Here is a 22,276-nt window from a genome sequence, read left to right as displayed (position 1 = left end):
CTGGGGCCTCATGTGGCCTTTTCTCTGATCTGCCTCTGGGGATTTGGAACTGTGCCATGACGGTGCAAGAGGACAGACTTCGAACCGAGAGCTTAAATCCCGTCGCCCACCCTCAAGTCCACGTGGATGCTGGAGCATCGGAGGGAAGCCAGGCATCTCTGCAGGCAGCAGCCTTGCCGCGTGCAGAGCTTGCTTGTGGAAGGGGGATGTGATTAGTCCCGCCGAAGAACAGTTTCCGTTATGTAAGGCAATTTAGCATCCTGCTCCCTAGAAAATTTCTTTTGGAGAAATAGGCCATGCAAATGAAAAAGTCTAATTTGGGTGATTGGTTGCGTTTGGTGACATGTGCTTGGAGGGCAGGGAGATTGGCTGGTGGTAAATAAGCTTGCTTTCTCTGGGCTGTTGACCATTCTGCTTGGAGTGACTCTGAGGTTCATCCCCAATAGGGAGCAGCTGAGGGTGAATTCTTGATTTCCCCTTAGAAACTGGTTACTATGAAATCCCTGACTCTCTGCTGAAGAAGGATGTTCTGGGGATTCTTGGGGACATACCAGGGTGTAGATCTTGGGATAAAGTTTAACAAGGGTGGCCTTAGCAGGGTTTCCTGGAACTTTCTGTTTGGGGGTACATTTTCCCTCTTCTCTGCCTCCATTGCAGCTTTCTGCTCATTGCCAAATACCCGCCTTGTCAGCGACAGGAGAAATTTGGTCTTTCAGGCCAACCTTGTTCTCTTTCCACACCAAACTCGCACGCATTACACACCACTGGGTGTCCATGGACCCTATCTGGGTAGTGATACTAGTCCCCAGAAGTTTTCATTTTGATCGTTAAGCTTTTGAGAACTGAAGGAGGGTTAGAAAGGAATGAAAATAGGCTGGGCATGGTGGCTCACGCCTGGAATCTCAGCACTTTGGGAGGCTGAGGCAGGCGGATCGAGACGTCAGGAGTTCAAGACCAGCCTGACAAACATGGTGAAACCCTGTCTCTACTAAAAATACAAAACTTAGCTGGGCATAGTGGGGCACATCTGTAATCCCAGCTACTCAGGAGGCTGGGGCAGGAGAATCGCTTGAACCCGGGAGGCAGAGGTTGCAGTGAGCCGAGATGGCGCCACTGCACTCCAGCCTGGGCGACAAAGCAAGACTCCATCTCAAAACACACAGACAGACAGACAGACACACACACCACACACACACACACACACACACACACACACACACACACACTAAAGGAATGGAAACGAACCTAGACAGCCACCAGCAGCTCTCAAGGTTTGGGGGCCACAGAGCAGCCTGAGAAAGCATTTGCTGATCGATTTAAAAAGCAATCTTCACATGGAAGGAACTGCAATGTTGTCCTTTCTACCAGATACCGTTTGGAAATGTATGACAAAGGCGCATTTGACTACTTTTTCCTGTAGAAGGTGTCAGCAGGTAGAGCTGGTGACTTTTGCATAAAAATAGAGAAGGAGGGAGCCAAGCAAAAGGAGATTCTGCCGGATTTTTCAGGAAAGCCGGTAACGCTGCCTTTGATGCTGGATGGATGTGTGTCTCTGGGTGTGGGAGCGTGTGTGCGAAAGCTTCTCCTTTGCCTTAGAGAAGGTGGCCTGCTGGTGTGTCACGGACACAAAGGGAGAGGGAAGCTGTGGAAAATGGTGATTGTCCTTTGCTGGCTTCAGCCGAGGTGACCTGGAGCACACGGTCCCCTTCGTGGCATTCCAGATCACACCCTGGAGCACATGCCTTTCTCTGGAACATTCGGATCCCACTGGGGGAGCCCAGGACAGTGGCACGCTCCTGCCTCTGGGCCTTTCCACCCCTGGAATTGCCTGACCTCACCCCAGGCTCTAAGAGCGTGGTGTCAAGTCAAGGATTGACAACATCGACTTCAGGGCCGTGAAAATCCAAGTTTCCACGGGCTTGTGGGTGGATTACGTAAGCACTTCGGGCTGTTTCTTCCCGTGGAAAGGAGGTAGTGGAATTTGCCTTGTGGTGGGTCATGCCCTCAGGGCAGCATCTGACACCCTGTGTGTTCTCAAAAAAGGCTGGTGGCAGCTGTGAAGATGCTGAGGAGGGAGTCTGAGGAAGCTTCGCCTCTCCTGTCTTCCCCTGTCGCTCCTTTGCTGGGGAGGAGCCACATCAGCTACAGGCCAGACCCCCAGGGAGCTGTAGCCCCTCCCAGGGGCACTTTCGACGTGGCTCAGCGTCCCCACTTCCCACAGCTACCCTGTCTGCTTTCCCACGAAAACACTGGACGTCATGAACTCTAACCTGCAAAGACTTTGTACAGCCATATTAGAAAGGGCTGTAAAACTGCAAAGAGATGTTTCCTTGAGAAGCTTCTCAACAACATGAATGAAAAATAGATGAGCTCTCTTGGTTTGCAAATGCTCTTAAAGTTGAGGGCAGAAACGTGAAACAGAAACGTCTTTTTTTTCCTCCTCATCCATGGTGAGGTCAGAGGTGCAGTTGCTTTAACAGTAAACACTGAACACAGGCTTTCGGGCTGGAAAAAGAACTTCTGCTTCTTAGTGACATCACTCTTCCCAGAAGCTTGAGCTGAATTAATTTTAATTCAGTTCATTTTCCACCAGCCCTTTTAAAAAACATTTCAATAACTATTTAGTAAGCTTTCTGTAAACATCTGGCTTCATGCCACAGGCTGTGGGCTTGAAGATACATAAGATAGTCAAATTCATTCTCATTAGATGGATTAGAATCTAGTACAACAAAAGCAAGATTTACACCGAAACAATGACCACTGCCAAGCGTTTTGGCTCACATCTGTAATCCCAGTACTTTGGGAAGCTGAGACAGGAGGGTTGCTTGAGGCAGGAGTTTGAAACCAGCCTGGACAACATAAGGAGACCCCATCTCTACAAGAAATCTTTTTTTTTTTTTTTTTTTTGAGACGGAGTTTTGTTCTTGTTGCCCACACTGAAGTACATTGGCATGATCTTGGTTCACTGCAACCTTTGCCTCCCGGGTTCAAGTGATTCCTCTGCCTCAGCTTCCCGAGTAGCTGGGATTACAGGCATGTGCCACCATGCCTGGCTAATTTTGTATTTTTAGTAGAGATGGAGTTTCTCTGTGTTGGTCAGGCTGGTCTTGAATTCCCAGCCTCAGGTGATCCATTCACCTCAGCCTCCCAAAGTGCTGGGATTACAGGTATGAGCCACTGCACCCGGCAAGAAATCTTTTTTAAAAAATAGTTGGGCATGGTGGTGCACACCTGTGGTCCCATCTACTCAGGAGGCTGAGGTGGGAGGATCACCTGAGCCCAGGAATTCGAGGTTGCAGTGAGATATGGTGACACCACTGTATCCCATTCTGGGTGACAGCACAAGACTCTGCCTCTCTCACACACACACACACACACACACACACACACACACACAAAAGGCTACTTACACATGAGTCCTAAGTACACAAGTGAGTGCTCACATGATTAGGGTAGAAAGGGCCAGAAGCCCATCCGGACCGCCTGGGGCTCTCTGGATTTGTTGTCCATGTTGTGTTGGCACCTCCTTGGCTTGAATGCCCCAAATGGAACCTGATGTGAAGGTGGAAGTAGCTATGTTTCCAGTCACCTTTGCAAAGCCATTACTGGAGGTACGATCTTTGGGCTGCACCTTGAATGCAGACGGGAGGTTTCCGGAAGTCCTGCTCTACTTCACCTTCGTTTGTTGGGCTTGTTCCAGAATAATTGACCTCCTAGGAATGCCTTGCCTTTGCTGGAACGCTTGAAAGAGGACAGTGCAAGGGAGCTAGGGTCAATGGAAGGCCACTCGCTGCCCAGGCAGAGGGAGATGGGCTTCCTGGAGCATCGGCTGGGCCACAGCTCCTCCCTCATTCAACGCACAGTTGACAGCATAGAGAATTGAAAAGCTGGAGTTTCTCTAATTGATTTGGATGACTTTTCAAAGAGAATTCCATTGTCTCTCCCAGTGCATATCTAAATGTGTATGTTTGCTTCCAATTTGCAGGATAAGAAGCCCAAAGAGCCAGAAAAAAGAGGGGATTTTCTTCATCGACCATTCTCCAAGAAGCTGGACAAGAACCTGCCCCCACACAAGCAGCCCTCAGCCTCGCTCATGACGCAGCTTCAGAACACCAAAGCCCTGCTGAAGGACCGGAAGGCCTCCAAGGCCAGCTTCCCCGACAAAGGTGGGTCAGCTCTGGGGACTCTCTCAGGCCACTCCTATTGGGCTGCGTGTCTGCTGTGTACCCTTCACAGGGGAGGGCGGTATGGGCCCTAGAGCACAGACGATTCCTGTGGCCCCAGAAAAGCAGGATTCACAGACCTGAGGTTGCCTGAGCACAGTCTGAGACCCAGCTGTGTGGCATTAGCCACCTGTGCAGGAAGGATTTGAGAAAACAGAGATGGGGCACGTGGTATTAATGGAGACAGAAATCGGGGTGGATGATATCGTCAGAACAGAGGTTGGGAGACACAGCGTCGCAGGAGCAGAGATCGGGGTATGTGGTACTATAGGGGCAGAGATGAAGAATGGGGGAGTAGAGATGGGGTGCAGGAGCAGAGACCAGGTATCTTCCCTAGAAAAGAGGACCCTGTGAAGCACGGCAATGTGATTGAATCTGGGCTCTGGGGTGGAAGTAGCGTGCTCAGACCTGAGTTCAAATCCCAGCTCTACAGCCTGCAGAGGTCCAAGATCCTTCACTGCTGAGAATCTTCACTGGCTCTCTTAGTTACTTGTAAGGGCTCCTGCCTGTCACAGCTGTGGATGAGATGGCGATGATATATAAGCTCCCCCACCCGAGTCAGAACCTGCTCATCACAGAGAACTGACAAGCGGGTTTCCCTCCCCCTGGGACGAGTGCTAAAAGATGCCAAAAGGAGAGCTTACTGGGTACAGGCTTAACATGATAGAAATGCCGAGAGGGCACACAGGAGCTGGGGCGTCCTGAGGCTGAGCCGTGAGGTGGAGGAAAGGTTCTTATTACTGAGGGGGGATGAGACACATCCTAGAGTTCAGTCTCCTTAAACATGAAGAAATAGGTTCAGAGAGAGCCGTGGCTCTCTGAGATACCCTCAGGCGTAGTGGGCAGTTAGTCCCTGCACGGGACTTGAACCCGGCTCCTGTCCTTCCGCCTCCTGTGCTGCTCCCAGAGAGAGGCCACTATCCCCACATGGCCCAAAGCAATGTGCTTTCCTTGGAGCAGAGCACAGCGGATCAGGGAGGGGCAGCAGTGTCCACGTGGCAGCGGAAGCATTGGAGACCTTGGCCATTAGTGACGTTGTACTCCTTTCCACTGATGCGTCTCCGGCGCCTGTTTCATTTTGGCACCTATGTGTTTATTGATGCAAGGCAGGGAGGCTTCCCAGTGCCCTCAGCCGCTCCCAAAATCGATCCCAGCGGGCAGCAGCTTGCTTCTGCAGCTGGGCCTCCACAGAGCCTATAAAATGTTACGGGAGAAGAAGGAAGCTAAGACGGAGCTCATTCTGCATGAACTTGGCTTTATTGCCCTCGTCTCTAAATCCGTAGGGGGTTTCGCCTTTCTTTTCTGGCCCAGTTTGCAAACCTGGATTCTAGTCTATGCCAACCGGAAACAGAAACCGTGGGGATGCTCTTCTACCCCCGTTCAGAATTGGGTGAGGCTCCACCCAGATTAAAAGTCATGAGAGAGCCTTAAAAAGGGAAGGAAATCCTGACATATGCTTCAACACGGATGAACCCGGAGGACATTATGCTAAGTAATTACGCCAGTCACAAAAGGCAGATACTGTGTGATTCTACTTGTATGAGGTCCCTAGAGTGGTTGGATTCATAGAGACAGGCAGTAAAATGGTGGTTGCCGGGGGTTTCAGAGAGTGGGGCTATATATAGGGTGTTAGATTTGCAGCAGGAAGACAGTTCTGGAGACTGATTCCACAACTGTGAATATACTTATCACTGCTGAATTGCACACTTAAAAATAGTTAAGACGATAACATTTCTGTTACGTGTTTTTTACCACAGTAAATAAAATTTTAAAAAGTCACGAGGGAAGCACTCCTTCCACTGTGGGCTGTCCGAGGACCGGATTGGCAGAGTTCGGTCAGGGGAGCTTGATGTGCTTCTGGGAGTTTTATGGATGTGCTGTTGAGTACATGTACCTTTTTTATTCCAAGATCCTTTGGCAAGGTCCAGATATTTTTTTTCTTTTTTTTGAGACAGAGTCTCACTCTGTCCCTCAGTCTGGAGTGCAGCAGAGCCATCCCAGCTCACTGCAACCTCCACTTCCCAGGCTCAGGTGGATAATATTTTTTTGAGATGGAGTCTTGCTCTGTCGCCCAGGCTGGAGTGCAGTGGGACAATCTTGGCTCACTGCAACCTCCGCCTCCCAGGTTCAAGTCATTCTCCTGCCTCAGCCTCCCAAGTAGCTGGGACTACAGGTGCGCGCCACTACACTCAGCTAATTTTCATGTTTTTAGTAGATATGGGGTTTCATATCTACTAAAGGCCAGGCTGGTCTCAATCTCTTGACCTTGTGATCCTCCAGCCTCGGCCTCCCAAAGTGCTGGGATTACAGGCGTGAGCCACTGCACCAGGCCTAATGTTTTAAAAAAATTTTACAGATGGGTCTTGCCATATTGTCCAGGCTGGTCTTGAACTCCTGGGCTCGAGCAGCCCTCCTAACTTGACCTCCCAAAGGGCTGGGATTACAGGCGTGAGCCACCGCTGCCTAGGGTCCAGAATTTTAAGCAACCAAAAGCAGGGAGGATGTTGGGCTAGAGCCATGAGGCAAATTGGAATCCTCCTGTCACCAGCCCCCTGTCCCTCCATCCTAGAAAGACTTCCCGGCCTCTTTGGGGAAAGTGACATGCTGCTGGTGACTTCTTGCAAAGTTGCCAAGGCCGTTTGTTGGTTGCTTTCTTCTGACCTTGGCAGGGAACCATCTCTGTCAAGCTGGAGGTCACAGCAGGCGGGAGAAGGGCCATGAGCACTGTCCAGGCGTCCTGATGATTTTTTTGCACTTTCTTGGTGTGCAGATTCCTTCGGCTGCCACAATATTTTCCGCAAAACCTCTGATTCCAACTGTGTGGCTTCTTCTTCCATGGAGTTCATCCCTGTCCCGCTGCCCAGGACCCCGAGGATTGTGAAGAAACCAGAGCCCCATCAGCCAGGGCCTGGAAGCACCGGCATCTCGCACAAGGAAGAACCCCTGATGCTGGAGATGGTGCGCTCCTTCGAGTCTGTCGATCGTGACGACCACATAGAAATGCTGTCTCCCTCTCATCACTACAGGATTCTGAGCTCCCCAGTGAGCCTGGCTCGCAGGAATTCCAGCGAGAGGACACTGTCCCCGGGTCTGCCGTCTGGAAGCATGTCACCTCTCCACACTCCTTTGCATCCCACTGTGGTCTCTTTTGCTCATGAAGATAAGAACAGCCCCCCTAAAGAGGATGGCCTGTGTTCCCCACCTCCGGTTCCCAGCAGCGGCCCCGTGCAGCCTCTGGGGAGCCCGAATTGCGTGAAAAGCCGAGGCCGGTTCCCCATGATGGGCATCGGACAGATGCTGAGGAAGCGGCATCAGAGCCTGCAGCCATCTGCGGATAGGCCCCTGGAGGCCAGCCTGCCCCCGCTGCAGCCCCTAGCCTCCGTGAACCTTGCCTTTGACATGGCCGATGGGGTCAAGACCCAGTGCTAACTTGGGCCAGCGGGATTTGGGGTATTGTAGAAAACAGCAACGGAACAGAGCTCCGCACATCTGTCAGGGTGTGAACATTCCAAGACCTCGTGTGGAGCATCCTTAGTGACCCGTTGGTTCCTGCCACGCAGAGTCCCACCTGTAGCTGAATCCACAGACCCAAAGCCTGCACCACCCAACCTCACTTAGGGACCCCCAGAGATGCTGGAATCACCAGGAGGATTGGCTCCAGGGGCAGCCAATTCCAGTCCTTCAGATCTTCCTTCCTCCCAACCACTCACCAACCCCTTCCAGTTCCCACTTCTGGGCTTGGGGGGGAAATGGGGTATCAGCCTTCTGGGGCACTCAGATAATGGACTGTTACCAGATCTTTCTTCACACTGTGATACCTGTGTGCCTCTCACAGCAGTCGGCCACAGTCACAGGGAGAGAACATCACAGTCATTCATCCAGGCCATGTTTCCTCTGCAGAGTGTAGCAGCCCTGCCTTTCATAGCAGGGATTCCCTGAAGGCCAGCAGGAGCTGGAGGCAGGCCCAGGATACTCAGAGGAAGATGGAAGGGAGCTTCGGACCAAGATCAAACAGTGGGGACCTTGACAGAAGAGAAAGACTGAAGGAGACACTCATTTCCCAAGCAAGATTTTGATAGATTTTTTTTTTTTTTTGGTTGAAACATGCTAATGATTGAATTACCTTTTCCAAAGAGACTTTTTTTTTTTTTTAATGTGATGTTGGTAAATTGAAATAACATAATTTTTTAAAACTTGGATGGAGACATGAGAAGCAATTCCACCAAACTCATGTTTTCACGAGAGGGTTCAGTGTGGAGGGCAAAAGAGCTGTCTGTCGTCATGTGCTGAGTGGCATGGCCCATGGGCAGGGCAAGAGCTCCATGGTCCTGGGTTCATCCTGTTGTTTAAGGCATAGCCCTGATCCTTCTGGAAGGCATAGAACACGGTTATGGCTCGTTCTGTCGAAAGAGAGAAAAGATGATTGTGACCATTCAGAGCATAATTCGGATGGCAAGAAGGTAGCATGACCTCTGTGCGGTGTGGATTTCAAGCTGCCCAGAGAACAAGTGTGGCTCAGAACTCAGCGAGTTTGCTGGAAGCAGGGAGCCGGCTTGCCTGGCAGAGAACCTGTTCAGATACAGGCCAGTTTCTTCTTCGGGGAAAGCCGAGCTCCTCAAACAGGGCTCAGTCCACGTTGTGTGTTCACACCTTTCTCCAAGGATCGAACCAAAGATGCGTCTCCAGTGTTGTGTCTGTGCCCCCCGTGTGTGCGTTTCGTGGAGCCCCGTGCTGTCTGACTGTGTCCAGCTGGCACTTGGCAGGGTGTGCTCGGTTGTGAGCAGAATCCGAAAAGAAGAATCAGCACAGGTTGGATAGGGGTTAATGTAGGAGACTGGTTACAGAAAGGCCTGGAGTCTTCAACCTTTGACCTGCGCATGTGCGACCAGAGACCACCTCTGTGGCCACCTTAGGTGGTCATCTCAGTCCATGGATCCCAAAACACAAATCTAGAATTGCAAAGCCAGCCTTTACGTCCCTGGCAGGCAGCCTTGCCATCGGGCAGAGAGGTAGTTCTGAAACATTCTCTCATTCACCAGTGGGGACGTCTCTTAGTCCCGCATGTCTCTGATGGAGCAGGAGAGAGTGGATACTTGGCCAACCTTGGCAAGACCTGGAGCTGCCTCTTTCCTTCCTAAGGGATCATCCCAGTGTTAGGGCATTCTAGGATGAGGTCAGACCACTTGGCTATTGGCGTTTTTTTGGTATAGCTTCAGGCTGGGTTCCAGAGCTTACCATTGAAAATAGAGCTTTTAGGCCAGGCGTGCTGGCTCACACCTGTAATCCTAGCACTTTGGGAGCCCAAAGCTCAGGAGTTCGAGAGCAGCCTGGGCAACGTGGCAAAAGCCTGTCTCTACAAAAAATAGAATAAATAAATTAGCTGGATGTGGTGGCACGTGCCTGTAGTCCCAGCTATTTGAGGGCGCTGAGGTGGGATGATCTCTTGAACCCAGGAGGTCGAGGCTGCAGTGAGCCAAGATCATGCTACTGCACTCCAGCCTGGGTGGCAGAGTGAGACCCTGTCTCCGGAAAAAGAAAACAGAGCTTTTTAAGCAAGGAGAAGAAAAGAATCATCTAAGACCGTCTCTCCATTTGACATGAAGTGTACCTTTTCTAACGACGGTTTCCAGCTGCAACCGCTCTACTTTGCAAGCTCGCAGGGCGTGCACCGGTGCATTGGGAACTTTCTGGAGCCCCTGATGCCTTTTCCTCACATTATACTTTCCTCAAGAAACAGGAGTGCTTCCGCCTTGCCGTTAGCTGGTGGAGAACGCGCTTCTCATTCCCGGCATGCTTCAAGAACAGCTGCAGATGTGCGGCTAACTGACCGCACTGCCATTGGTCACCTGGACTCTGAACTCAGGTTGATTCTAAACCCAGTGAGAGGTGAGGGGGAGTGAGGAAAGGCATCCACTGTATTTGGTGTGTGTGTGAACACCTTACAAATCTATGAAACCGAGTGAAAGGAGAAATGCTAGATTCTTTATGATTTTATTATATTTATATGGAAAATCTGACTCCGTTTTTGGTAAGTTCGAAGTGTGTTGTCTGTCCGACCGTGACTGCCTTCCTCGGTCTGTGCCTGTGATTCCGGTCACCCTGTAGTTACTGATGGAAATTGACGGGACTGTCGTCTTGTAATGTCCAGGAGGAAAAGTCCATTTTAATTGTATGATTTGGTCATAAGTAAGGACTATATTTATGTCACCATTAGTAGCTATATGTACTTTTGTAATGACTGTGAAATACACTTTTCCCTCACTATGACTGCTGCTTTTTTTGCTGATAAATCTTAAAACATCTAAGTACATTGTGAATAACAGTGCAGGTACCATCTTTTATGTGGAGTTCTTTTTGCTCTGTCACCCAGGCTGGAGTGCAATGACCGATCACGGTTCACTGCAGCCTCAGCCTCTCCAGATTCAAGTGATCCTCCCATCTCAGCCTCCCAAGTAGCTGGGACGACAGTTGCACACCACGATGCCTAGCTAATTTTCTTTGTAGTTCGTGGAAACAGAGTTTCGCCATGTTGCTCAGGCTGGTCTCAAACTCCTGGGCTCAAGCGATCTGCCTGCCTTGGCCTCCCAAAGTGCTGAGATTATAGGCATGAGCCACTGCAACTGACCTTATGTAAAGCTCTTGACCTAGCATCTGACTGGAAACAAGCGGGAATGGCATTGTGGGGAATTTGGGGGCATCTTCTGGGCCAGTATCCCTTCCTTATTTTACCTGCAACAGGTATGCCTACAAAATTCTATATGACATACATACTACACATGGCAGTTTCAATGAATCAGCCTTTTTCATTTGGGTGGATTAAGATCTTCCGTGGAGAATCTGAAAATAGCACACAAAGAATGACAGTTGTAAACTTCACTTCTAGATTTTGTCCTTGTAGTAGGCCTCAGTCATGGATAGGGGAAGAGGGATGACGAGACGGAATGGGAGGGCGGGGTCTGGATGATCTCCTGAGATTGTCCCAGTTACTGCTTCATTCATAAGGATTCACAAAACATTTTTCATATATGCACCTGGCTTTAATCCTTGTTTCCTCCTGGACAGTGAGGGGACAAAGCCTTAGAGGGTCCCATAGCTAGAAAGTGGAGAGGCTCACTGTTCGCTGCACGATGTTCTCAGTAGTTGGATTCCAGGGGAAAAGAGAAAGTAGCTAGTTTTGATGACGGTGTTTTCTTGTAAGAATCACAACATTTTAGAATAGAAAGGGACCTGAGATTCTCTGGCTCAGCCCCAGCCTTTTTGAAGAAGGGGAAACTAGGGCCTCAGGTGGCTTAAGGACACCCCAGAGTCTCCAAATGAGCTGGCATTAGAGCTGATACGGAGCAGGATTTCTTCCTCGAAGAACACAGAGAAAGCAGAGAGTGGCTGCTGTGGTCAGAGGGGGACGTCAATAGCAGATTATCATTGCAACAGGTGTTTTTGAAGTTCCTGCAAAAGGACCAGGTCTTGCATTTGTTTTTTCAGACTTAGTCTCACTCTCTTGCCCAGGCTGAGGTGCAGTAGCGAGATCTCAGCTCACTGCAACCTCTGCCTCCTGGGTTCAAGCAATTCTCCTGCCTCAGCCGCTGGAGTAGCTGGGATGACAGGCGCCCGCCACCACACCTGGCTAATTTCTGTATTTTTAGTAGAGATGGAGTTTTTTCATGTTGGTCAGGCTGGTCTCAAACGTCTGATCTCAGGTGATCCATCTGCCTCAGCCTCCCAAAGTGCTGGGATTACAGGTATGAGCCACTGTGTCTGGCACATTTTTAAGTCTTTTTCAAAACTGCTCTTCAAAGAGCCTTATGCTCTTTGTCCTACCCACTCTTGAAGCTGGTGAAAGACAGCTTTCTTTGGGAACCTTGTCTTTCTCGGTTGACTTTCCAAGTAAGCAGCAAACCCCTCGATAGCCTTGTTATCTACTTTAGTTATTAGGCTATTGGGTTTTACTATATTAAATCAATAAAACATTTCCTACAGAGCCATATCATAAATTGAAGCAAATTCAGAAAGAATGCCAAACTGCTATATTTTAGGGGGAGTCTGGAAGCCTGTTGGTTATTGGATTTGTTTTCTTTGTAGGGTCTTCTGTGTGCTACAGGCACAGTAAGAATAATTCAGAGCAGTACTGGGAGTTGGTTCAATTTCATGTCATCACTTTTCAATGAAGGGAGTGTATTTCCTGAGTAGTAAATGAATATATTATTTGTGGCAGCTTTTCTGTCAAGGGAGCTTTCAGACATCTGGTTCCAAAGACAAACGGGGTATATATTTGTACTTCTTCTCTGGACATGTTTCTGTGACACACCGTTATCTCTAGGAGTTGATGTCTGTGGGCACTAAGGGACTGGGAGTTGGGGGAGAGGGCTGAGGAAGCTTTGGAAGAGAAGGTGAGGACATGGCAGTCTTTGCGGTCCCCCTCCGCAGGTATCCACATCTGAGCCGGTGGTGTCCTGATAATGAGGCATTTGGGGCAAGCAATTCTGTAAGCATAGAATAGCTTTATGTGGGGCAAACTCGAGGATCTATTGGAGTTAAGTGGTTTAAAACTTAAAGATGGCACGTTGAAGAGAGGAGAATGCCAGGAAGCCGTATCATTTACAGGTGAAAAAAATAAATGGGTCTGACTGCAGGGACCGAGCTATTTGTATTTCCTACTTGGAAGATGGGCTATTGGCTATTCTGAAAGCAAAAGCTTTGGTTTACATTTAAACTCTATAATTTTTTTTTTTTTGAATGTGTACTTTCTAGTCCTGTTACCATAGCCAGCTGGAAAGGGCAAATTGCAAGCCTATATTGGGAACAAGGCTTCTTGCCGAAAGTAGGGCAGTGACATTCTTGGCAGGTCTGAGACAAGAATGCCTTGCCATGACTTCATCAGTGTTCAGTGCTCACCTCCTCTGGCAACCAGTGTGCTAGACCGATTAGGCTTTGCTATGATCACAAATTAAACTCCAAATCTCTGTGACTTACCCAATATAGGCTTATTTCTTACAATATTTTTATGAGGCTGGGCTGACTTCAAAATGGCTGTGTTCCATGTGGTGACTCAGGGATCCAGGCTACATCCAGCTTGTGGCTCTGTCCACTCAAAATGGAGTGTCTTTGGCTGCTCCAGCACAAGGGGGCATAGCTGGAGAGTTTTTCACCAGCCCTTAAGTGCTCTTTAAGGGGGCTCATCATTTCTCCCATAGCCCATTGGCTGGAACAAGTCATAGGGCCTTGCCTGCGAGCAAGAGCCTGGGAAATGTGGGAGAACAGGGCTACTTGGGGTGCAGTTAATATTTCTCCCACCTCCGGGAAGGTACGGCTGCCTGCCACTTATTTGTTCTTTGTTTCTGTTTTTGTTTTTGCTTTTGTTTTGAGACGGAATCTCCCTCTGTTACCCAGGCTGCAATACAGTGGTGCAATCTTGGCTCACTGCGACCTCCACCTCCTGGGTTAAAGCAGTTCTCAAGCCTCAGCCTCCTGAGTACCTGGGACTACAGGCATACGTCACCACGCCCAACTAATATTTGCATTTTTAGTAGGGGTAGGAGTTTCACCATGTTACACCAGAATTACAGGCACTTTGGGAGGTACCAAAAACTGGACTATATATAAAGGTACCCTAAAACTGGACTAGCCTTTTTCCATTTTACACAATTATAGCACCTCTTACTAAGAGTTACTTTAAAAAGAAAAATAAAAGAATTAGCATTGGTGTTAATATTTGAGGAAAGTGTTTTGGGCTGAATTCTTTCCCCCACAAATTAATATGTTGAAACCCTCAGCCCCAGTACCTCAGAATGTGACTACTTGGAGATAGGGCATTTAAAAAGGTAAGTTAAAATGAGGCCATCAGGGAGGAACCTAATCCAATCTGACAAGTGCCCTTATAAAAATGTGAGATCTAGACACATAATGAGACACCAGACAGAGGAAAGACCAGGTGAGGACACAGGGAGAAGGCAGCCTCGAGAGTGAAACCTCAAGATGAACCAACCCTACCATCGCCTCGATCTCAGACTTCTATCCTCCAGAACTGAGAAGAGATAAATGTTGCTTAGTTCCCACTCAGGTATTTCATTACAGTAGCCCAAGCCAACTAACGGGGAAAAGCTCAGAAAGTAGTATTTACATCATCTAGGAATCTCACATGTTTCACCCCACGTGCGAAATTTCCATTTATTGTTTTCTGACTAAATCATCCCCAGAAAATTTCTCTTTTTTGGAGTGAAATTCCACCTTTTCTTTCTTTTTTTTTTTTCTTTTTAATTTTTTAATTTTTATTTTTTTTAGAGACAGAGTCTCACTCTGTTACCCAGGCTGGAGTGCAGTGGCGTAATCTTGGCTCACTGCAACCTCCGCCTCCTGGGTTCAAGCAATTCTCCTGCCTCAGCCTCCCAAGTAGCTGGGACTACAGGCACATGCCACCATGCCCGTCTAATGTTTTGTATTTTAGTAGAGACTGGGTTTCATCCTGTTGCTCAGGCTGGTCTCGAACTCCTGAGCTCAGGTAGTCCATCCACCTCGGCCTCCCAAAGTGTTAGGATTACAAGCATGAGCCACCATGCCTGGGCTGAAATTCCACCTTTTCTAAGTGTTTCCTATGTGTTAAGCTCAGTGTGCCCATTATTTTCAAGTTTCTTTCTTCCTTTAATCCAGAGGTCTGCAAACTTTCTCTGTTAAGAACCAGATAATAAATTTTAGGCTTAGCAGACGCCTGCTACACATTAGTCTGTTGCATATTACTCTTTGCATTGTTTTTAAGTTTAGTTTTTGTTTTTGTTACAACCCTTTAAAAATACGGAAACCATTCTTATCTGCTGGACCTACAAAAACATGTCATAGCGGATTTTGGCCCTCAGGTAGTTATTTTGCTAACCCCTGATTTAATCTTCACAAAAACTCCATGAAGTCTCATATTTTTTCTATTCTATAGATTAGTTTTGTGGGGTTTTTTGTTTTTAGTTTTTGTTTGCTTTTTGAGACAGAGTCTGACTCTGTCACTATGCTGTAGTACAGTGGTACAATCATGGCTCACCACAGCCTCAACCTCCTGGGCTCAAGTGATCCTCTCCCCTCAGCCTCCCAAGTAGTTGGACTACAGGCACTTAATTTTTTTTTTTTTTTAGACAGAATTTTGCCCTGTGGCCAGGTGCCAGGCTGGAGTGCAGTGGTGCAATCTTGGCTCACTGCCTCCTGGGTTCAAACAATTCTCCTTCCTCAGCCTCCTGAGTAGCTGGGATTACAGGCGCGTGCCACCATGCCCAGCTGAGTTTTGTATTTTTTTAGTAGAGACAGGGTTTCACCATGTTGGCCAGGGTGGTCTCGATCTCTTGACCTCGTGCCCACCTCAGCTTCCCAAAGTGCTGGGATTACAGGCATAAGCCACTGCGCCTGGCCAGGCACTTAGTTTTTTAAGTTTTATTTGTAGAGATAGGGTCTCGCTATATTGCCCAGGCTGGTTTCAAACTCCTAGGCTCGAGCAATCCTCCTGCCTCAGCCTCCCAAATTGCTGAGAATACAGGTGTGACCCACCACACCCAGCTGACACAATCAGGACTTCTGCAATCACGCACTCCAAATGTTCATGTTAGGAACTCAGCGCCTTAAAAGACAGAGCTCCTTTTGCGACATCTGGGCCAGTAGGCTCTCAGAAGGACCTGTGGCTAATGATAATAAACTTGTTAAGAATTTGTCAAAATGATTCAATCTAAGGGAACTTGAAAGTGGGGAGAGACCCTGGCTCTTTTCTTTGTGACTTCTTCCTGCATTGCTTTTGGTAGATGTCCAGGGTTGGTTGCCAGCCACGGGAACGGCAGTGCTTCCGGAGAGCCGTCCTGCTCTTGAGTCTGGTCGTTGCCATTTGGCCCCACCTCTAGATTCATCCCCGCCTCCATCTGTGCAGAATGGAGCATGGCCCTTATCCCCAAGTGGTTTTCCATTCAAGCTGTTTCCCTTTTGTCTTTTGTGAATAGCCTCTCGAAAATGGGCTCTTAATTGCTTATAAAAAGACAGAGCTTACTCAAAGTCTCAGGGAACAAGTCTAAATCTGGAGCAGATGTGAAGCTGGATGATGCTTGGAGACAGATCATCACCATTACTCACGACTGGATGACGTGTGGGCCATGGGATGGACAAGTGTCCCCGCCAGTGAAATATGAATCATGTCATCTGAGTCAGAGAATTCCAAAGAGCCATTCAGAGTCCCACAGCCCCTTGAATTATTTGAGCCATTCTCACGTTCAGAGCATTAGGGCAAGTCAGAGAATCACAGGAACAATGGCGGCCACCCTGCCCTGGGCTTAGATCCCCAGAAGTTTGAAACAAGACATTTCAGACTTTCAGATTCTCAGGCTAAACACAATGCAGCTTGTTGGAGCATCCGTTTTACAACTCACTGCTACTTGTTTCTTTTGAGACAGAGTCTCCCTCTGTCACCCAGGCTGGAGTGAGAGTGCAGCGACGAAATCTTGGTTCACTGCAACCTCCACCTCCCAGCTTCAAGCGATTCTTGTGCCTCAGCCTCCCAAGTAGCTGGGACTACAGATGTGCACCACCATGCGCAGCTAATTTTTGGATTTTTAATAGAGATGAAGTTTCGCCATATTGGCCAGGCTGGTCTCTGTAAGGTTGGCCGAGAGGAAAGACAAGTAGACCCAAAGTCAGGCTAGTCAGTTTACTGAGCTGCTGCGCTGTTCCTTGACAAGCAGACAAGGCAGCCTAGAGCTTACAGGCTAGGGGGTTTTGATGGAGGCTGATCGTGGGAGTGGGCAAGCTATCCATGCTGAGAAAAACCACATCCCATAGTTGTTTTTGCCAAATCTTAACAGTCTTGCACTATTCTAGCTGGGGTTACCTACCATTCAGGAGAAAATGGGGAGAGGTATAGATCTGTTGGCAGCAACAGCAATAAGGAGGGGGCGTAGGGTGAAGGGCAGAAAGGGGAGGGGAAGAAAAGAGACTGGATTCTTTACCTGACAGTCTCGAACTTCTGACTTCAGGTGATCTGCCCACCTGAGCCTCCCAAAGTGCTGGTATTATAAATATGAGCTAACCCATCCAGCCTCACTGCTTTGAAAACAAAACAAAATCTTTTTAACCTAAAACTAATGTGTTATGTAGCTCAGACACAAAATCAGTGTGAATTTTGTGAGTACAATCCTTGTGGTCCTCTATGCTTTGGGACATCCCAGGGAATCATTTTAATAAGGAGATGATGCATTTGAGACCAGAATGGAGAAATGACACATTGAAGAACTCACAACTTGTCAGTCAAAACATCTGCCTTCAAGCTCACTTCTCCCAGGAACTTGGACAAAGACTCCAGAATTGAAAGAGGATCTGGGGGTGCTTTGGGGTGTCTGGCATCCGGTCAGTCCCTTTTGTAAAATTTTGCACCACAGAGACGGTCGATATGTTCATGGCCATAGTAGGAAGACAGAAACTGATTTGTGAGGAATGTTTGAAGGAAGATGGTATATGTGAGTGCTCTTTTCACCTTTCTAAGCTTGGTTTGTCTTGCCCGCCTCTGAGTACTCCTAGCAGCACTACCTGAAATAATTGCTACATTACTGTTTCTCCCAGGGCTCTGGGACACTGTCTTACTCATCTTTTTAACTACACCCAGTGATCCAACCACATGGATGGATGAATGGATGAAGGGATGGATGAGTAGATAATGGCTGGATGGTCGCTGGAATGGATGGGTGGATGATGGATGGGTAGATGGTGAATAGATGAATGGTGGAATGGATGGTCAGATGATGAATGGGTGGGGGATTGGTAGATGGATGGAAGGATAGATGACTAGATGTTAGATGGTTGGCAAGACGAAAAGGTAGATAATGGATGAATGGGCAGGTGATGAATGGATGGATGGGTGGATGGATGGATGAATTGAGTTGATAATAAATGTTAAGTGTTAGATGAATCAGATTAGTGGATTTCTGGGAGGGCAGTTCAAGAAAAGAAAATACTTCTTTAATCCCGGGTGTAAACTCTCAAATACACAATAAACAAACAAACAACAACAACAAAAATAGAGGGCCTAGAAAACAAATAGGGCTCTAATTTTGGGTACAAACAGCCGTTACGGCATTGCCTCCTCCTATCACAGATCCCCTCTCCACCCTGAAAGCAAGGAATCACAGACCCCGGTTGCACCGTGAAGCCATTGCCCCCGTCATCAGACGCATGTGTGTCTATTTGACTGTTTTCCCTTTGTGACCTTATAGGGATTTGGCAAGGAGAAAAGATGACTATCTAATAAGCCGGAACAGGTACCCTGCCACACTCTCCACCCACACAGCTGTTTTTGAGGCCAGTGTACTGAGGCCCAAACTGCTCTGTAAAGTTGGAGCAAATCCTGACTGCAGTACTGTGCAGCCTCGCTTTCCTGTCTTGCCGGCCCAAGCTTCCAGCTGTGTTGTGCATAACCATCTCACAGCCATAGTCAGCTAATTAGGCGTTTTCACAGGAGATGGGGAGCTAATCAAGGTGACGTTCACACAGCGATGTCTCTCCCCAGCTAACCCAGTCACTCCCCCGCTGCTGTGGGCTGAATTATGTCCCTCAAATTCACATGCAAGCCTTGACCCCCAGTATTGCAGAATGTGTCTGCATTTGGAGCTAGGGCCTTTAAAGAGGTGCTTAAGGTGGGCCCTAATCCAATGTGACTGCTATCCTTATAAGAAGGGGAAATTAAGACACACAAAAAGACACACCAGGGATTCAGGCACACAGAGGAAAGACCATGTGAGGACACTGTGAGAAGGCAGTCATCTGCCAGCCAAAGAGAGAGGCCTCTGGAGAAACTGAACCTGCCAACACCTTAATCTTGGACTTCTAGTCTCCAGATCTGTGAGGAAATAAATTTCTGTTGTGTAAGCCACCCAGTCTGTGGTGCTTGTTATGGCAACCCTAGTAAACTGATACACCCACAAGCCCAGGTGTGGAAATAATGAAGCCCCTTCATGGAGAACAAATGGGCTGTTTATTCAGAGATTGCTGTAGTAAGGGAGTTGGCCACCATCAATTGCATGGGCCAGAGACTCAAAGGCGGGTGGAGGAGTGGGAAAGTGTCATTGTGGGAAAAGGGAAGGCTTCAGCTATGCTCTGACGGGAGGCTGTTGGCACAGGGAGCCTGGACGTGGCCTAATTAGAAGTAGGACATTGTATTAGGCCATTCTCACACTGCTATAAAGAACTACCTGAGACTGGGTAATGTATAAAGAAAAGAGGTTTAAGTGGCTCATGGTTCCACAGGCTGTCTAGGAAGCATAATTCTGGCATCTGCTCAGCTTTCAGGGAAGCCTCAGGAGACCGACAATCACGCCAGAAGTTGAAGAGGAAGTGCGCATGTCTTTATGACTGGCGTAGGAGGAAGAGAGCGATGCGGGAGGTGCTACACACTTTTTAACAGCCAGATCTAGTGCTAATTCACTCACTATCACAAGAACGGCACCAAAGGGGGAAGCTGCCCGCCCGTACGACCCAATCGCCTCCCACTGGGCCCCACCTATAACACTGGAGCTTATAATTTGACATGAGATTTAGGCACAGACCAAAATCCTATCAGACATCCTATGTGATTTTGGTGTTGGGGGAATATTCGACTTTTTTCTGAGATGGAAGTGAGGGCAAAAGTAGGAAAGCCGACAGCCATTGACCAAGTCCTGAGCACTCTGGGCCCACAGCTGCAGAGGTTTGGCTTCATGGGTCAGTTGCTGCAGAGGCTGAGGGCCTGAGTTCTATCGTCGTATGTGATCTGGCCATCACGTGTTTGTGTATTCAGTATCTCACAGGAGTGGTGGGATGTCTTCTCACTCATGCCTGTCTGCTGCATTCGTTTCCTTGGGTTGTTATAATAAATTATCACATGCTCGATGTCTTACAACAGAAGTGTATTCTCCCACAATTCTAGAGACAAGAAGTCTGAAATGAAGGTGTCAGCAGGGCCACCCCCTCTCTGAAGGCTGTAGGGGAGGATGCTTCTTTATGTCTTCCTGCTTCTGGTGGCTCGCAGCAGTCCTTGGCATTCTTTGGCCATAGGAGCATTCCTCTATTCACTGCCACAACTTTTACATGGTGTTATTCCCTGTGTGTGTCTTCATGTGTTCTTCTTATAAGGACACAAGTCATTGGATCTAGTTAGGGATCTTCCCCAACCCAGTATGACCTCGCCTTAACCAATTATAGTTGCAATGACCTTTTCCCAATAAGGTTACCTTCTGAGGTCCCAGCAGACATGAATTTTGGAGGAGACATTATTCAACCCAGTATACTAGGTAAGGGCCCTCTTCTGCTATCACCGGGGCTGAAAGCCTGGTGAGTCAGGACCTGATATGGGGCCACAATGGGGGATTCAACTCTGGGACATCTTGGGACATCCAGAGTAGAAGATGTTAGGATGTGGCCTTTGCATGGAAACTTTGAGACCCTTACAAAAGGGAAGAAAGGAATCCACATCTGACCATGTGGACTGATTGACAGCCCCACTCCAAGGAACACAGATCCTGGGGCCAAGTTGATGATCTGGTGATCTCCTAACATAGACTTTCACAAAGGAACCCGAGAGACAACTAGGATGACTTGGGGGCTAGTGGAAATGCTGTGCCAAGGGTTTATGAAGTCTTGACACGACCTGTGATTCCTCAAAAAGCACATAGATTGTTAACATGTTGTTGACTCTCAAACTGTATCTTTAGAACAGAATATCCTCTAGAGCATCAGGCAGATTTATCAAACCCCAGAGAATATCCACATTCAGTGTCCAGACCCAATGAGCTCATTCCCTGAGACCAGGTCTTCCTGTGCTCCCTCTTGCATGATGAAGGGCATTACAGACTCTACTTCGCCTAAGCATCATCCTGAACCACCCTCTCCCCCACTTCCTGCATCTAGTCCAATTACAGATCTTATCAGTTCTCCCTCTTGTTTGCTTCTTGCTAAGTCAAGTGCCCCAAAGATCAAGGGCCAAATCCACAGGGGAGGATGAAGTACCAACTCCAGAGGGGAGGAGAAGCCCACTCTCTTTCTACTGTTGATGTTTAGCATGGTGCAGTGAAATACACATCAAATCAAGAACCATCTGCAAAACAGGGATTTCAGGTAACAAGACGCTATTGCTAGAATGTTTGTCCCTTCTGAAACTCATATTGAAACTTAATCCCCAATGTGATAGTGTTGGGGGGGGGTCCTTTAAGAGGTGATTGGATCATGAGGGCTCTGCCCTCGTGAATGAATTAATCCACTCCCTGGTTAATGGGTTAATGGGTTAGTGATTTATCACTGGAGTAGGTTAGTTGTGAAAAAGCAGGTTGGCTGTCTCTTGTGAGCCCCTTATCATGTGATTCTCTGCACCACTTCAGAACTCTACAGAGAGTCCCCACCAGCAAGAAAACTCTCACTAGGCACAGCTCTGTGACCTTGGACTTCCTAGCCTCTAGAACTGTAAGAAATAAATGTATTTATAAATTGCTCAGTCTCAGGTATCCAGTTACGGCAACAGAAAAGGGGCTAAGATGTAGGATCAATATGATGATTAAAGAGTTAATATATGCAAGACACTTAGGACAGGCTGTACGAAGTGAGTGCTACAGAAGCACTAGTTATTGCATGGTGGCTGTGCTATTGTGTTATTGGATAGAGTCAAGGGGTTTGGGTTCTCAACCTTCATCTGCAGTAAGCAGATATGGACAAGTTGCCTCCCTCTCAAGGACAGATTCTTCACTGAAAATAAAAAACAAAAATAAAACAAAATCAGAACTGATTTCGGCCCCTTGAGAGACTCAACCTGTGTTCTAGTGTCACTACCCTTTTTCAGAATGCTTTTGTGGAATTCTGTTTTGCCCATGAAATTCATTTTTTTTTCTTAATAAAAACCAACTTTTTATTTTGGAATAATTGAAGATTCACAGAAAAGTTATAAAGATAGTACAGGGAGTTCCCAAATACCCCTCATCCAGTTTCCCTTGTTGTTAGAATCTTATTTAATCACATTACATCTGTCAAAATGAAGAAAGTGGCACTGGGTTATTATTATTGACTAAACTCCAGATTTACCTGGT

The 22,276-nt window shown here is 47.9% G+C and overlaps 1 protein-coding gene across 3 annotated transcripts in view; it reads left to right on the top strand.

The window, feature by feature from the left end:
* HUNK (hormonally up-regulated Neu-associated kinase) overlaps nt 1–14,469 on the top strand; it is a 254,317-nt gene extending 239,848 nt beyond the window's left edge. For all 3 annotated transcript variants that reach the window (XM_074389349.1, XM_039480626.2, XM_039480625.2), the window contains 2 exons: nt 3,986–4,166; nt 6,994–14,469. In XM_074389349.1, coding sequence (XP_074245450.1) covers nt 3,986–4,166; nt 6,994–7,652 — 840 coding nt within the window. In that variant the 3' untranslated portion in view covers nt 7,653–14,469. The remainder of the gene's footprint in view (nt 1–3,985; nt 4,167–6,993) is intronic.
* Nucleotides 14,470–22,276: the final 7,807 nt, after the last annotated feature.

The sequence above is a fragment of the Saimiri boliviensis genome, chromosome 18 (assembly GCF_048565385.1).
Source record: "Saimiri boliviensis isolate mSaiBol1 chromosome 18, mSaiBol1.pri, whole genome shotgun sequence".
Classification (NCBI taxonomy): Eukaryota; Metazoa; Chordata; class Mammalia; order Primates; family Cebidae; genus Saimiri; species Saimiri boliviensis.
This window is presented reverse-complemented; position numbering and strand designations above follow the sequence as displayed.